We start from the raw sequence: 16,544 nt of genomic DNA, 5'->3' as shown, positions 1-16,544 counted from the left end.
GTCGGCCTGCAGCAGGCCAAGTCGACACTACCTACCAAAGCAGCCTGCAGGGAATCCGGGGCCTGTCAGACCCCTTCACGGGAAAGAAGGCCTCTCGGGGCACCTGGGGGTGGGGGGTTCTGGTGGGAGAGGACTCAGTCTGTTAAGTGACCGACTCTTGATTCTGGCTCAGGTCACCATCTCGGAGTCCCAGGATTAAGCCTCGTGTTGGGCTCCACGCCTATGGGCTCCATGCCAAGCGGAGAGTCGGCTTCAGGATTTTTGTCTCCTTACATCCACACGCCCTACAAATAAATAAATCTTTAAAAAAAAAAAAAAAAAAAAAACAAGGAAAGCAAAGAAGGCCGTTCTCTCCCATGCCACCTCTGCCCTGGGCCATCCACTGGTCTGCACGCACGCCCTTGGACTGGACACTGGTAGACAGGACTGGCTACCTCCTGGCTTTCCCCATCAAGACCCCACAGCCTTTGCTGCTCAAAGCCGATCTATTTCTTAGCATTTTTCTTCTCTCTGCAGGTCTGGAACCTCCTGACTGAACTCCTGCCCCAGCCTCATCACTCCAGCTCCTCAACCAGTGCAGCCTGACTCGAGCTGGAACTTCTCTCCATTTAGCACACGCTGAGGGAGTCACCTGCCCCTCGAAGGAGGCTAGGTCTTAGGGACAAAGACCAGCCACGAGGAAGGGCTGCCCGCCCTGTCTTCGGGGAAGCCACAGTCTACAGAAGGGGACAAACAGGTAAACAACAGGTGTGAGTACAGTGACAGGTGCCATGAAAGATTGGGGACAGTTAATTACTCAGGAGAGGCGGTAGAGTGTTGGCATGAAAGGAGGTTCGGGAAAGGGGGAGGAGGGGCAAAGACCCACACCTTCCCCAGATCCCTCATGGGAACCCAGGTGAGTCTGCAGCAGATGTGGGCTGCTTCCCTACTCCCACCTGCCCTGGGGAACCCTCAGCGATGCCTGCCTGGCCCTTAGGGAAGGCATGAGGCTGCCGCCCCGGCAGTGGCCCCTCCACTTACACCAGGGCCCTCACACTCCACCCTCTGGCACCTAGAGCCTTGGGGCTGAGGGGGTTGGACATTGGCATCTTTGTCCTGCGCTAGCTGCTGTTCTGGTCCAGGGCCTGGAAGCTGGAAGACCTTCCCTTCACCTTTACTTCCCATGTTCCTCCAGGAGACCTTCCAGTGGTACAGGCAATCAGCCACTCACTGCACAGTGCTCCCTGACCCTTGATCCTCTTTTATTCTGTGAAATGTTCATATGTTTTCACATCTTACCCGCAGGATGAGCTCTTTGGGGGCAGAAACTAAAACGACTCATCTCTGGGTTTCTGCTCCAACAGGACAGTTCATTGAAAGTTGTTGGATGGTGGATAAATGGATGGGTGGACAGGGAGTAGATGGGTGGATGGATGGGTGGGTAGGTGGATGTGATAGGATCCCCGTCATATGGGAGTCTGTATTTCAGTGAGTTTATTAGGTTTGCAATAAAACTCCAAAAAATACAAGTTTTAGACTTCAAGACAGAACCTGTAGGGATCCCTGAGTGGCGCAGCAGTTTAGCGCCTGCCTTTGGCCCAGGGCGCGATCCTGGAGATCCAGGATCGAATCCCACGTCGGGCTCCCGGTGCATGGAGCCTGCTTCTCCCTCTGCCTATGTCTCTGCCTCTCTCTCTCTCTGTGTGACTATCATAAATTAAAAAAAAAAAAAAAAAAAAAAAGAACCTGTAGGCTCCAGAGTCCAGAAAAGGGGTGCCTGGGAAGGCTCCCTGGCTGCCATCAGAACTGCATACTGAGAGCTGAGGAGGACATGTGAGCACTGTCACTATATATGACTGTCATTGCATCGTACATGTGTTACCTCCTCAGTACTCAGCTTGTGGCATCTTGTTTCCCCTTTATCATCTTGCTTGTTGGCCAATTTGTCCTCTGAGCTCAGCAAGACACGCTGGGAAGAAGCCACAGAGCCAGCTCAGGACAATCCTGGAACCCACTGGGACCCAAGCTTCTTAGGGACTGATAAGAGGCCTTTGGGAATGAGCCTTCCTTCAAGGGGACTGTGTCTCACCCCTCTAGGGTGGGGAGTCCCGGTACCTGGGCTTTCTCCCAGGACAGGGCCTGGCTTTCAGGAAAATGTCTCAAGTTCCTCTCCATAGAAGTCCCTAAACAAAAAGGCAAGTGGAAAGCACAGGAACAGTGGATGTTAAGCAAGGAAGCAGAACCTTGGTGACAACAGAGGAAGAACAGCAAGTACAAATTCATGAAGCTTGAAGGTACCACACTTGTGGCTGTTCCCCAGAAACAAAGATGTTTGGAGTTGGAAAGACTTTTCCAGGGGGACTGCTGAATGCAAAGCCACCCCGTCCCTGCCACATGCACACACGACCAGGAGCAGTGTGGCCTTGGGAATCACACCCCAGGGTGGCCAGCTTTGGAAGGCAGGGAGTCCACAGGACTGCGACAGACTGAGCGTCAAGTGAGGGAGGAGTCCAGGTGATGCCAAGGTTTTACACCTAAACACTGGATGGACTCACTGTTCTTTTTAAAGACAGTGGGATTGACTGTGAGGAAAGTGAGCATGGGAGAGAAGATGAGCTTGGTGAAGTTTGCGATGCTGAGAGGACACTCATCAAGTAGACAGCTGGGTATGGTACTCGGTGCTCACGGGAGACGCGCAAAGGGCAGATACACAGGGGTCTCCACGGTCGAGAGGGTCTTTCTATCTAAGGCCCAAGACTAGAAAAGACCACCATGGTTGTGAGGTGAGTAGGAAAAGAGTCAGGGAGAAGGGGGGCGACCAGCAAAGGAGCGGACAGTGCAGCACGAGGAAAGCAAGAGAGTGTGGCCTGTAGGGGGCGATCAGCTCTGTCCAAAGCTGCTGGCGGACAAGGCCTGAGCTGGAAGTCTCCGCTTCTTGAGTGAGCAGTGGATGCAAAGTCCCAGCTGGAGCAGGCTCAAGAGAGAACATGCCTCCAAAAGGGAGTGAAGACCACGGTTCTCTGACACCTGTAGAGCCTGGGCCGGGGGTGGGGCATGGGGGGTGGGGAGTGGGAGGAGAGACTCCCTCCCACGCCAGCTCTTGTCACAGGTTACCCAGCACACTCAGTCCCATCCTGTGACAACTGGACCGGTGTGAGAGGGGTCACACAGAGGCAGCCTCCTTGCACATATCTTTCATATAGAACCCTCCAAGGAATCTAAAGGGAGCCCCAGGAAACAGAGAGGAGGGTTAAGGAGGGCCCAACTCTTTTCTGAGAAGAGACTGGGTACATTCCGGTGCAGCTGAATAACATAGGACACGAGTCCGGTTTGCAAATCAAAAAAGGTTTATGGGATTCAAAGAAAAAAATTACATCACACATATTTAAATAATAAGTCAAAGTCTGTTACATAAAACGTAATTCCAAAACGTCTTAAATTTTATTACTGAAACTAACTAAAAAGGCTCAAAGTCAAAAAAGATCAGGCAATAAAGTGCACCGGGGGAGGCTGCCGCACGCGCCCTGCTCCTGACCCCCAGAGCCGCCGGCGGAGGGCCTCCGTGCTGAGATCACACCAGGCTTCTGGTGCCCAGGACAGTATTTTTCAGATGGAAACTCTCCCAATTTACGGTCTTTCAATCAACAAACGGGAGTCGTTTACAGAAGGTATTTCTATATCTAATCAGGAAATGGAAGTGTAAATCAAAACCATTTTTAACACATCTATTCTTTAGAAACACCACGCTCAGAGAATGAAGTTTAATGTGACAAGTAATCCAGTATTCAAAGACCTTGTATTATCCACCAGAACATTAGTCGGACCTCCAATATTTTGCATAATTAAGAAAAATATCCAAATTTAATGCCATTCAACAGCATATACATAGTCAGAAATGCTTACACTGATTTCAGGTATAAGTGGGAGAAAAGACTGGGCGGTGGAGAATGTGAGCTATATACATTTAATCACTGTTCTCTTGCAACTGTATCATCCCATGGCCTGCAGGGGAAACTCAACTACGAAGTGTCCAAAAATATTAAAGCCATCTAAACATAGAGCCAGCACTCAGACACGTATGTCGATTAGGAGCTGGTGCAACTTACTGGATATCAGGCGACACAGTGACTGACCAGGTGATGGTTACCATAAAACCTAATTGTATTTATTCCATATTTCAACCTCACCATTATTTTAATAAAAATAAACGTCAACAACTAAGACACAAAGACAAAATCTAAATACATATACAATAAAAACCCGTTCCCAGGCTCACAAAGCAGTGCAACATTCCTACGTTCCTTGCATGAGCTGTGCTGCCTGGATTCCCAAAGCCGCCCAACGCAAGCAATCTCAGTGGCTTCCTGGACCCTGGGGCTGCGGTCTCTGTAGAATTAAGACCAGAGATCACACGATTCAAAGTGGTACCATGGGTCTATTTTCTAAGCAGACTGCAAAACACCTCATTCCGAGTAATTTTGTTTAATCAATTTCCTTCAAATAAAATGAATGAAAGAAAAGCTGAGTAGTATTACTGCCTTTAGCGTTACTTACATTTCCTATAGTCCTTAACACTTAACAAATAAATGACATCCGAATATTGGAGCTGGACTCTCTGCATGTACACTTCACCTCAGACAAACTGTATTTTTAGTGGAAAGTTCCTCCAACCAATAAGGACATTTTCTTCTCTAAGATACTCTACCCACAAAACACTGTTAAGGCCACAGCAAAAGAAGTCAACAGACAATTAACAAAGTGGCTGGATTTGAGTGCTTACATTATCTTTTTTTTTTTTTGGTGTTTGAGGTACAAACAGGAAACTGAGTAGGTTGCTCTCAGCAGAGCAATGGCCCCCAAAGACACAGACACTCAGATCCTACGGCTCACTGTTCACCAGGTATTTCTCAGGTACTCTGAATGACCCTCTGGGGCACATTCTTCACAAGTCACACCATGGACATAGGTAAATGACTAGTTCTACTTAACCAAAATTTTAATTCCTCGGGCTACAGCCTTAAAGGAATTGTTGCTTGGAATTTCTTGAAAATGCTATGAAAAAGCTAAATGCAAATTCTTCCCCTCCCCCTCCCCCATTTAAGTAGCCCCTATTCAAACCAGTTCTGGTTCTAAAAAATTCTTAGATCTGAACAGCCTGATTACAGACTTGTGGGTTGTTGTTTTTTTTTTTTTATTTTTTTGGTGGCTGAAAAACATGTCAAATTTACTAAAAGTAGAGTTATTACGAAAACCATCTGAAAAGAAGACCATAAGATCACCTATCTAGGTGATTTGAATACCAACAATATAAATACTTTAATAAAAAACAGTATAAAAATTTGTACCCTGTCTCAGTTTTACAAAACATGAATAGAAAGGCTGTAAAAATCCAGATTTTGTAAACTTTATTGCCGAAACGTCGGTTTGAATGCTGGTGATTCAGATGATCAAATTTTCTTCCATTTCCTCAAAAAAACTTCTGAAACTACAAAAGATACTGAACAGGGTCCCAACCAAAAAGGAAAAGCTAACATACTTTCATCAGAACCAGCTCCCCACTTTCTCCTACCCCCTAATTTTTTTTTTTTTTTTTTTTTTGAGAGAAAACCATCAGTTCCATTCCTGAAAAAATGCTTTGAAACTCCCATTGGCAATTCCCTGGCTGACCTTTCACACAGAGGCTGGCGTGCTTACTGGGGGGCTCCCAGGTTTCTCTGCTGAGGCAATTCTGTTCAGCTTGCCAACCTCTGCCTGCCAGCCCGGGATCTTCTTGGTAGTCATGTGGCGCCGGGCATGTTTTGTCAAGTGGTCACTGCGCATGAAACGCCGATCACACACCGGACACACAAACTTCTTCTCCCCAGTGTGAGTTCTTCGGTGGCGAGAGAGTTCGTCGGAACGAGCAAATTTTTTATCACAGCCATCCCAGTTGCAATTAAAAGGCTTCTCTCCTAAAAGGGAAGAAAACAGACACTAAAGAAAACGTAAATGCTCAGCACCTTATTGGAGGGGTTAACCCACGTCAGTTTTAAATTCCGTTCTTCAGGCCGACCTCCTAGTGGAACAGTAGCACGTCTTGACTCTAAATTCTGTTCTTCAAAATCTAAGAAAGCAATGTCCTGTTAACCTGGTATTGAGGTGTTCAAAAGTCAAGAAATCCTCTCCATTTCTTTTTGCCACACCTAAGATACATGTCAGGGCCCAAACCTGTCAAACGAATCTCACATTTCAAAAGTTTTTTGTTTTTTTTTAAGACCCATTTGAGAAAGGCAGCGAAAGCATGTGCACGGGAGAGGGGTAGAGAGTCTCAAGCAGACTCTGCTGGGCATGGAGCCTGATGCAGGGTTCAATTCCATGACCCTGAGATTGTGACCCAAGAGCTGGACACCCAACCGACTACACCACCCAGGTGCCCCTCAAAACATATTTTTAAATAAAAATAAATCTCTCATTGTTATAAGTTTGGGGCAGGGGGAAGATTCGTAAAAGGAATAATTCCTTCCCTCAAAAATAGAGCCCTTTATGGGCACCCATTGCTCTGATGCAGCCGTGACTGTCACACCTAAATACTAGACTCTGCTTCATCTGGTGAGTGGGAGCTGCCACGATTAGAGCGATCACGTGCTAACTAGAAACCATCAACCTGAAATGTATTTTTTTTTAAAGATTTCATTTATTTATTCACGAGACACAGAGAGAAAGGCACAGGCAGAGAGAGGAGAAGCAGGCTCCCTGCAGGGAGCCCAATGCAGGACTCCATCCCAGGACTCTAGGATCATGCCCTGGGCCAAAGGCAGACTCTCAACCACTGAGCCACGAGGCGTCCCAACCTGAAATGTATTTTGGAAGACGACAGGAACTCCCTGCAGTCCAGCCCTTCCTACGCTGTATTCTACAACCCACTGTCACCCTCCTTTCCCTACAGTTACTCATGTTTACAGAATGTGAAGTGCACATTTTCTAAGATGCAAAAAGCCTGAGAAGTCTACTGCAACGTAAAGAGAAAATAACACGAGCATCATCCTAAAAATGTATCAAAGGACCACGAGCTTAGAACTACACTACATTTAACATACTGGGATGAGCACACGGCACATTCTAGAAAAAAGTGATGGGTGTACTAATGTGAACCCCAATCCCTACAAGACTATGAAGGCTTTTCAGAGCCAAAGAAAAACAGCCAGCTCTCCACCTTTTCCAGTGGTTCTTGTGTTTCCCTCCCACTCAAGGAAGGCTCAGGGTGCATTTCTTAAACACAGGATCTGGTGTCCCGATGCCCTACCTGCCGTGTACTCACCTGTGTGGGTGCGAAGATGGGCCTTGAGGTGGGAACTTTTGAAGTAGGTTTTCCGGCAGCCTGGGAAGTTGCAAATGTAATTTCTCCGTCGGGAAAAGTCTACCTGAGGGGCACAGTTTTGACCAGAGGCGATGAACACTGGAGCAGGGGCAAGGGGCAAGAACCTGGGACTCCCCACAGCCACTACACTGGATGAAGAGGTGGCAGGCTGGGGGAGGGCCACCTGGGGCAGAACCAGCATCACAGCTCCCTGAGGCACAGGGGGTCCCACGAACACAGGCGAGGGCACTGGAGCAGCATGGGGCAGGATGGGTTTGACGGTCCCTGCAGACACCTGGGGAGGAGGCTTCAAAAAAGCCGGTAACATGCCACTCTGTCCAGTCACAGGGATCATTTGGCAGAAGACAGGGGAACCGGAGACAGGGACAGAAATCAGAGGGGTGGCTTTCCTTGGCAAGTCACTTTCATAATTCTTTGGTGAGCAGGTTTGAATTGCGACAGGCCATCCTGCCTGCTGGCCTCTGTCAGCGAGCAGCAGGCCACCAGACTTGTGCAAGCAAGGCTGACACGACACCGGGTTAGTGTTCAGCAGATTGTCTGTGAGTTGTGTGTCCAGCAGAGCTGTGGTATGTCCCAACAACTGTGCTTCTCCTTCTGGGTCGACAGAAAGTTGGCATTCTTGAATGTGGGCAGCAGGAATGTGGCCAAGAGCAGGACTCCCTCCAGTATGGCGGATGACACTCGTCACCATGGGCCTGCAGGAAGGGCCAGGGGCTGGTTCCTGTGGCCCTGGCTTCAAACCAGGAAGGCCCCTCTCCACTTTCCTGCTTGGCACTTGGCCTGCCTCAGCGGAGGCTGGGGGGACGGCCGTGACCAAGCATGCTTTGGAATCAGTTACTTGGGCAGGAACAAGTGTCCCTGTCAATGGCTCCACAAGATCAGGGCTCTGAGGAGGAGTCATGCACTTAAAAAAACAAACAAAAACAAAACTGTGTGAAAAGGTTGTTTTGGTTAAATTTTAAAAAGGACTTACTTTGATCACAATGCCCCCAATGCCTTTAAAAACTATCTAGAAAAGACTCCTCTCAGCCTGCTCACAACAGCACCCCATGGATTTCAAGTCTATGTGAGATACTTTACATTCCAGGCTTTTCCCCATTTCCTGATCTCTCCCAAACCAATCCACTTGCTTAGTTTTAAGAATGTCAGTGCCACCCCTGGGCTTGCACAGTTACCAAACTGAGCAATTAAGTATTAGGACCACAAATGAGAAAGCAAATTTATATTCAAAATAAGAGCTTTTCACAATATTTTTTGATTCTCATTTTTTTTTTAATTTTAAATCCCAGTGCTAATCATTCAACACACACATATCCAGTCCCTACTAGTATCCCTACCAGACACTAGTAAGAATGGGGCACCTGGGTGGTTCAGTGGTTGAACATCTGCCTTCGGCTCAGGTCATGAGCCCAGGGTCCTGGGATTCCTGCAGGGAGCCTGCTTCTCTCTCTGCCTATGTCTCTGTCTCTTTCTCTCATGAATAAATAAAATCTTAAAAAAAAAAAAAAAAAAAAAAAAAAACCAAACCTATCAGAATAATCCCCCAAAGGTCATGCTCTCACCAGTGGCTCTGCCTGAACCAAGCGTCTCCTGCAGCACCCAACAACTCCCACTTATTGTCAGCCTCCCTGTAGAAGAGCTGAAGCCATATACCTCCGCGAGGTGCTTGTACAATTCTCTCCACTGCCCACAAGTCCCTTCTCATCCCTCTTCCCACATCTGCTTTCCACATTCTCCTTCCAGTGCAAGCCTCTAGCCTAAGACAATCAGATTCTAATTTTCACTTCTGTTAGCCCATTCTCAACTTCTCCAAGCTGAGAAGCCATCTCTACCAGCCCTTGTGTAGCTCTAGCAAGTTAGGAAAACAAAAACCATGCTTGACTGGACCCAGCTCACACAAGTAGAAGTGGGTTGCTCCAGGGAAGCAGGGGCCAGTATTTCAACCCAGCTAATAAAGGCTGGTGCCAAAGCACAGGCTGTTTCTAGCTGCCACCCACGTATCCTGATCCCAGAATGGGTCATCTGGGGGGAAGCTAAGCCCCCTCTTTGCAATTCCCCAGAGAAGCAAGTACATTTTACCATCTCACATCAATCTGTAGGAGTCTTGTGAACATTTTAACCCTGTGGCTGCAAGCTATGATCTATTAATGGAAAGAACATATTTTCAGTAAGTAAGAGAAATTTTCGCCCTTAGGACCCACCTAGAGGAGGTTATACACTTGCCTACCAGCAGCCCGATGAACCCACCCATAAGTTCTTCAGCACATTTATTTAATATACTTCAGTCACTACACAAAATGTTCTCCTCCCCACTTCTTACCAGAGTTGATAATGAGTCGAAGTCCTTTGGTAGCTCAGGCGAGGCTGAGTCCACATGCACAGTGGTGGTGACATCCCCAGGGTCAGAAACAGGTGTGAGGGGTCTTATCTTTAATAGGTCACCTTTCTGGGATCTTTGACCCCAGGAGCTCATGCAAACAAGAGCCTCAACTGCTTCAATGTCATTCTGCTCCAAGATGCTGCATGTAGACCTTTCGCTATCATGCCTCTTCCTCTCCAGGATTGACTCACAGATGTCCATGATGTCCACCTGAAGGCGACACAACACAACGGCTTCTCAGTTCAGGGGAAAAGAGAGGGTAACCCCAATGGGAAAAACGGGTACACACACCAGGCGCCTGCACTATGCACTTTAACACACACACGATACTCCACGCACAACACAATCTGTATTCCAGGAAAACATGCCAACAGAACATTGATGACGATTTCACTTTTAAACCAATGTTCTGAAAAGTGAAGATGACTGGACTTGAATGGCAAGCATGGAAAACCCTGATATTGAAGAAAAGGTAAGTTTGTGTGTTTTCCTTTGGTAAATGATCAGTAAGACTTGAATCCCCCAGGTGTAAGCCAAAGTGGCCAGTGTGACACTGTCCAGCCAAGAGGAGAAACTGACACCAACTCTTCAGTTGGCTAAGAGGACACATGGTTCTTTAGAATTGGCAAAGCCACCAGAAGAGTGTCCCTACAGATGCATTTTTGCCAACTCTCTGAAGCACTCAGCACGGCCTTCTCAAGTCAGGGCATCACCATACACAGAAGTTTCCAGTGGCTCAACTCCATGGGTGCCAGGAAGTGGGGAGCTCATGCTGGTTGAGCCTTGTTCCTCAGACTGTGAGGAACACTCAGTAACTCCTTACTGCCACAAGGCTAGATAAGATAGAGAAGATAAGAATTTAAAAAATTTTAAAAAACCAGCACAGCCCAGGAAACAGATGTCCTTCCTGTGGGTCACACAGGTCCTTTTAGCAGGGGGAGGGATGAAGGGGAAGAAAAGCAACTGGAAGCAACGGATCTCTTCCCAAAGACCCTTTACATCTATGAGGATACACGTTTCCACTTGGCTCGCCCAAGCGCCAGGTCTCCCCCACTTCACGCCCGGAACGTAGCAGCCTTTGCAAGTGCAGCTCTGACCCAGCTTCTGTCTGCACCCCAGGCCTCGGAAGCCTGAGGTCACAGACATGGGGCTGCCGTCTGCCTGCTCGCTGGACCACCAGGGGCGCGAGGTCTGTTCTGGAGGCGCACAGGGCTCCCACACCTCTCTCAGGCCCTCAGGGTGCTCGAGTCTCCATGACCAAGGTCCTGGGTCTAGGCCGCCAACTCCCTGCAGCCCTCAGGCCCGACACCCGGCGGCCTGGGTGAGAAGAGAGCCCCACCTCAGCGCACTCAGCCCCCTCCTTGAGGGTGCCATCCCGCCAACCTGGCTAGCCTCGCCCCGTCCCGGTCCCTGAATACCCTCTGCATTCCAGCTTCGCCCGCCCCAACACCTTTCCAGTTTGGCTCCTCCCCTTGCGCAGGCCATCTCAGCCCCGCCCCTGCCCCGCCCCCCGCGTGCCACCTTCCCGCCAGCTTCGCCCCGCCCCTGCCCGGCCCCCTCGCCGCCCCCTGCCCCCCGGCGCGCCACCTTCCCGCCCGCTCCGCCCCGGCCCGGCCCCCACCCCTTCCCACCGCCCGCTGGCCACCCGCCGCGCGCCACCTTCCCGCCCGCTCCGCCCCGCCCAGCCGCCCCCCCACGCGCCACCTTCCCGCCCGCTCCGCCCCGCCCCTGCCCAGCCCCTCCCCCGCGTGCCACCTTCCCGCCAGCTTCGGCCCCTGCACAGGCCATCTCAGCTCCGCCCCGCCCCTGCCCGGCCCCCTCTCCCTGCCCACCTTCCCGCCCGCCCCGCCCCTGCCCCGCCCCCTACCCCTTCCCACCGCCCGCTCGCCGCCCCCGGCCCCCGCGTGCCACCTTCCCGCCCGCTCGCCGCACCCCCGCCGCCCGCGTGTCGCTCTCCCGCCAGCCGCGCCCCGCCCAACGGCCGCCTCCTCGCACGGCCCGGTGACGTCATGGCTGGAAATAGCCCCGCGCCGGGAGCCGGCGGCCGCTGCGGAAACGCCAGACAAAGCTACGCGCAGGGCGGCGCGGGGCACACGCCCCCGGGCAGCCGGCGCGTCCCCGCGCGGCCGCTGCCCTTCCCGGCTCCGGAGCCCGCAAGGGCCCCCACCGGTGCGGACGCGGGTGCGGATGCGGCCGGGCCCGCGCCCCGCCCCCTCCCGCGCCCAGGCCCCGCACGGGCGGCACGTCCCCGCCTCGCCCCTCGTCCAGATGGGCGCTCACTCACCGCACGCGCGTCGCCCGCGCCCCCGGAGCCCGCGGTGTGCATGGTGCCGGCGGCCCGGAGGCAACAAAGCAGCCTCGGGGCGGGAGCTCGGCGCGCGGCTGCAGCCGCACGTGCCCCACGGGCGGCGGCCACCCGGAGCTGCTGCGGCCGGCGCGAGCCTCCGCCCGCCCGCGCCGCTCTGCCCCGGCGCGGCCCTCGCGGTGCGGGAGGGGCGGGGCGGCCGCGGAGGGAGCGGCCGCGGGGGCGTGGCGCGAAGGGAACCAAAATACACCGCGCCCCGCGGGGGCGGGGCCGGGCGCCCGCCAGCCAATCCGCGCGCGGCCTTTGCGCCGCCGGCCAATGGGCGCCGCGGGGCGCCGCGTGATCGGAGCCTGGCCGCGGCGTGATCTGGCAGGGCGGGATGCGGCACGTGTTTTGGTCGGAGTCGGGGGCGGGGCCTGAGGCCCTGGAAAGTAGGGGAAAGGTCCCGGCCGCCGCGGCGGCGGCGGCGCTGGCGGGAGCCCGGCTGGACGGCGGGGCGGCGCCCAGGGCCGGGGGAAGTCCCGGGGCCGGCAGGCTGGCGGGGCGCGGGGCGTGCTTAAGGGGGTCCCGCCCGCGGCCGGCCTGGTGCGGGCCCCGGACGTGGATCGCTCCCGCGCGGAGATCTCACCAGGTTTTGCTTGGTGGTTTGCGTTCCTTTATCTCTGGTTGGCTCCTAGGAGCGTATCCCTGATGGGGAGGAGTTTCGAAAGCGGGCTTGGCTCCAGGTGACGTTCCCGCATCCCCGGCTCCTTTCTGCGGGCGCCCAGAGCCCAGTCTGCCTTTGACGCTCCTTCCCAGGCAGCTCTGGGCTCGTTTCCACTCTCTTAGGCAGGGAGAGGGTGAACCAAGACCTGAAAGGTGCCTGGCGACACCCTCCCATTCTTCCCAGACACCGTGTCAGCATCGCCCCCTCCAAGAAGTCCTCTGACTTGAATGAGAGAGAGACCCACTGGCATCTTTCTCCCTCCCTGTACTTGAGTTGCCCTTGCCTGGGTGTGGCTTACCCACTTCTGCAGCTCTAAGTTCTTGCAGGCTGTGTTTACTTGTACCCCTACAACCTGCAGCCCCACCCCCACCCCCGTGGGACAACACTTCATCCACCCACAGGGCGCACAGTTGCTGAGCTGAGATACGGGGTTGGTGCAGCGGAGGGGCAAAGGCCACGGGGAGGAGTCCTCAGCCCTAAAAGCAAATGACTGGGAAAGCGGAGGATCCCATCCCTGCACTGTGGAGACTGTGCTCTGAGCTCTAGAAGCCCAGGGCCCAAGGGACAGGCCACAAGAGCATGCAGGGCTTCCCCTTTCTGCTAGTAAAGCAGTGGGTGAGGCCCAGGGGTCTATGCACTGCCCCTCCCCGCAGGCCTGCTCTGGTGGGGTAGGGTGGGGGGTAAAATAACTCCTCTCCGCTTCTCTTTCCGCCCCTTCCCGGCACCTTTCATGATCTGTCGCTTTTCAATTTTAGTTATTTGTTAATAAGCTCCCCGCCAGAAGGAACTCTCCCTAGGCTAGGGAGTTTATCTGAGCCACTCTGAAGCCCTGGTGCCTGGCCCAGTGCAGGCACACAGTTGCCATTGGTTGAATGAGCGAATAAAGGCAAACACGGCTCCCTCCCAACCCCCGCCCACGCCCCACCCAGTCAACTTGGACATCCTGCAGACACCTCTAATTCCATGTCCTTGACACTGAACTCACAGTCTATCTAGATCTGGACTTCTCCCCTCTGGAAAGGGCATCACCAGATACCCAGAAACTTTACCCAGAGATCAGAGTCACCTGGACTCTTCCCTTTCCTGCACTTGCTTCCCTTTGACAATTCCTTCATGTCCTTCTCCTTCCTAAATATCTTTCACGTTACTAGCGCCTTCTATCACCCACTCATGCCCCAGCCCAGGCCACCATCCTCTCTCACTTGAGTTGTTGCCAACTGCCTCCCAGCACATCTCCCTGCCTCCGGCCTCACTGCTGACCATCCGCCACCCTTCATCTCACTGCTAGAATGATCTTCTCAACGTAGAGATGGTACCAGAATGGTATGAAAACTCACAGCTGGAAGCGAAGTAGTTCCAAGACTGAACCTCACTTCTTAGGCAAGAGTCCATGACTCTGCATAACTGCCCCAGGCCAGAGCTTTCTGCATCATGCTGACTAGTTCCCCAAATCCCTTTTCATGCCTCCGTTGCTCCAGTACAGAACTCTGTGCCTACAGTCCCCAGCCCCACGTTGGGTCAAGTCACCCTCTTCTGCTTTGCACATGGTGTGCCTTATGCACAGCACATGGCAACCCTTCTCTCCTTTGACTGTGAGACTGTGACTCCTCAGTGAAGCCCTCCCTAACTTCCCTACAGCAGGAAGACAACTCAGCAGAATGCCAAGTGCAGGGCCTGGAAGTCAGACCTGGATCCAAACCCCAGCCGTGCCAGTGTGGCCAAGTCATGCGGCTGGAGTGTCTCCGTAGAATAAGAGATGGCAGCTGCTCGCTGTGAGCCTGGAACATGAGCTTCTCTACATCAGGCTCTGCGCTTGCTCCCCAGACAGCAGGAATATCTGGAAACTTGGGCAGCAGGCAGGCCCAGGGCTCTTCAAGCAGAAGGCTCTATCCTTCCCTTGTCTAGCCCATGTGACCAACAGACAGACAGACAGGTCTTTGCTCATGCCAGTCCCTCCTTATTCCTCTCTCACCTCTACCCAGATACTGCTTCTCCACGAAGCCTTTCTTCACACACATACATGCACGCGAGGCTGTGGTGACACCAAGCCCTGGATGCTGGTCCCACGTGGCATCAGAGGGATAGTGGCATGTTTGTAAACCTAAGACAGCTACAAGTCATTCATTCACTGGGAGACATCACTGAGGCCATCATCGGCACCAGCCCCTACAGGCTCAGATGGGTGTGGACAGACTGGATGTGGGCACACACAATGGCCACTGACCAGACTGCCACCATAGTCCATTGTGACCTTCCAGAATCTGTGCATGTGCAAACATGCCCTTGCACGACAGTCTTCGTGCTTCTTCTGAACCCTGTTTGGTCATTTCCAAGAAATAAATCTCATGACTTGTAAGGGTTGAATAATGTTCCATTATATGAATGTATCCTAACTTACTTAAGCACCCCTGGTTAAATCAGCAGGGTGTTCAGGTTAATTCCAGCTGCCAGGACGTGATGTCCGAGCATAGCTGGCCCATGTACGAGGACATCTACAGGATCGCCTCCTACAATTGGAATGGCTGGGTCAATTGTCCCAGCATTTCTTCTCTGCCCTTTTTCCTTTAGATAAACTCCAGTGAAATACAGTACAGATCCAAGAAAATGTGGAAATGAAAGGGTACAACTCACTGAATTTGCACAAGGCACACACTTGATGTCACTGGCACCTGGATCAAGAAACAGAATATCCTAGAAGCCCCACCCTGACCCCAGCTAAGACAATCCCTATCATGGCTTCTAACACCAGAAACTTTTGCATATTTTGAAACTTGTACAGAGAGAATGCTTTGGTTCTCTTTTGAGTCTGGTATGTAGTTGTGTGTAGTTGGAATTATTGTATTCTTGTTGCAGAATGTGCCATGATGCATTGGCCCATTCTTCTGTGGACTTCAGGATTGTTTCCAACCTGGGGCTGCTGGGAATACGGCTGCTGTAACCCTTTGGATACATGAGTACGTGCATTTTAAATTTAGAAAGATGGTCATGTTTTCCTGTAAACGTGAACTCGTGCCAATTTATCCCACCAACAATGGACTGCAAAGCCAGTCCCTTATTTCTTCACTAATCCTGGGCCTTCTCAAATTTTCTGACCTTTACTGAGCTAAGTGGAAAAAATGAGAGCTCATACTATCATATTGCATTTCTCTGATGGGAGTTTCCTTCTGAGTTTTTCATATGTTTAGAAGCCATCTTGATTTCTTTTTCCGTGGACTTTGGAAGGAATTTTAAATGACAGTACAGAAACTTGAGCATGTTTATATGCTGAAGACAAGGGGCCAGTGGAGAAAAGTGAATGATGCAAGACAGACAGGGGTTGGGAGGACGGGGGGAGGGGGTGAGGGAAGTGTGTTGGGGAGGGCCAGGGGGACACGCGACAGGAAAGTTGGCCCTGAGCAGGATGAAGGGCTTGCCTTGTGGGAGAACATGGGAAAGGAGAGGAAATGGCTGGAGATCCAGGATGATTCTGGGATGGAGAAGATAGAAGGCCCAGCCAAGGTGTTTATGTGTGACCCGCCTTCCTGGTGATGTGGGAGCTGTCCCTGGGGAGCAGGCCCTGGTGGGATGAGAAAGATTTGGAACAGACTCAGACAGTGACAGTGATTGCCCGCCACCCTGAAGTCCCAGTCATAATGGTGGAGTGACCCTGGACCAAGAATTAGGCTCTTGTCCTAGCTCCAGGGATTAAAGTGCTGGGTCACCTGGGGTGGGCCTCTTCCTCATCTTTGAGCTCAGTTATCTGACTCAGCTCTGTGATTCTAATCAGTCCCAAACTATGATCCAGTTCATTGCCATGGTTTTGTTGCATTTTTTTCCT

At 52.1% G+C, this 16,544-nt stretch overlaps 1 protein-coding gene across 11 annotated transcripts; it reads right to left on the bottom strand.

Annotated features, from left to right (window-relative positions):
• Positions 1 to 267: 267 nt before the first annotated feature.
• On the bottom strand, positions 268 to 14,853 carry KLF11 (KLF transcription factor 11). Of its 11 annotated transcripts, none has more exons than XM_049095324.1 (5): positions 10,716 to 10,929; positions 9,657 to 9,926; positions 7,277 to 8,240; positions 5,647 to 5,930; positions 268 to 284 (listed from the first exon to the last, which is right to left on the bottom strand). In XM_049095324.1, exons 1-4 carry the CDS (start codon positions 10,860 to 10,862, stop codon positions 5,650 to 5,652), a joined length of 1,662 nt encoding a protein of 553 aa, XP_048951281.1. In that variant the 5' UTR covers positions 10,863 to 10,929; the 3' UTR covers positions 268 to 284; positions 5,647 to 5,649. The 11 variants fall into 11 exon arrangements, with proteins under 11 accessions (XP_048951281.1, XP_048951282.1, XP_025310469.1 ...); XM_049095325.1 differs by lacking the exons at positions 268 to 284; positions 10,716 to 10,929 and adding exons at positions 10,430 to 10,549; positions 10,938 to 11,142 and having other exon boundaries at positions 3,309 to 5,930; XM_025454684.3 differs by lacking the exons at positions 268 to 284; positions 10,716 to 10,929 and adding an exon at positions 14,700 to 14,853 and having other exon boundaries at positions 3,309 to 5,930.
• Positions 14,854 to 16,544: the final 1,691 nt, after the last annotated feature.

Source organism: Canis lupus, chromosome 17 (genome assembly GCF_003254725.2).
Source record: "Canis lupus dingo isolate Sandy chromosome 17, ASM325472v2, whole genome shotgun sequence".
NCBI classification, from domain to species: domain Eukaryota; kingdom Metazoa; phylum Chordata; class Mammalia; order Carnivora; family Canidae; genus Canis; species Canis lupus.
Note: the sequence above shows the minus strand (reverse complement) of the source record. Positions and strands in the feature narration are given on the sequence as shown.

Coding starts and splice junctions, on each gene's coding strand:
- KLF11 (XM_049095324.1), bottom strand. CDS start 10,862: ATGTCTGTGACCTCAGGCTTCCGAGGCCTGGGGTGCAGACAGAAGCTG. Junction 9,927..10,715: donor AAACGTGTATCCTCATAGAT/GTAAAGGGTCTT, acceptor TGTCGCCTTCAG/GTGGACATCATGGACATCTG. Junction 8,241..9,656: donor TCGACTCATTATCAACTCTG/GTAAGAAGTGGG, acceptor TGTTTTTTTAAG/TGCATGACTCCTCCTCAGAG.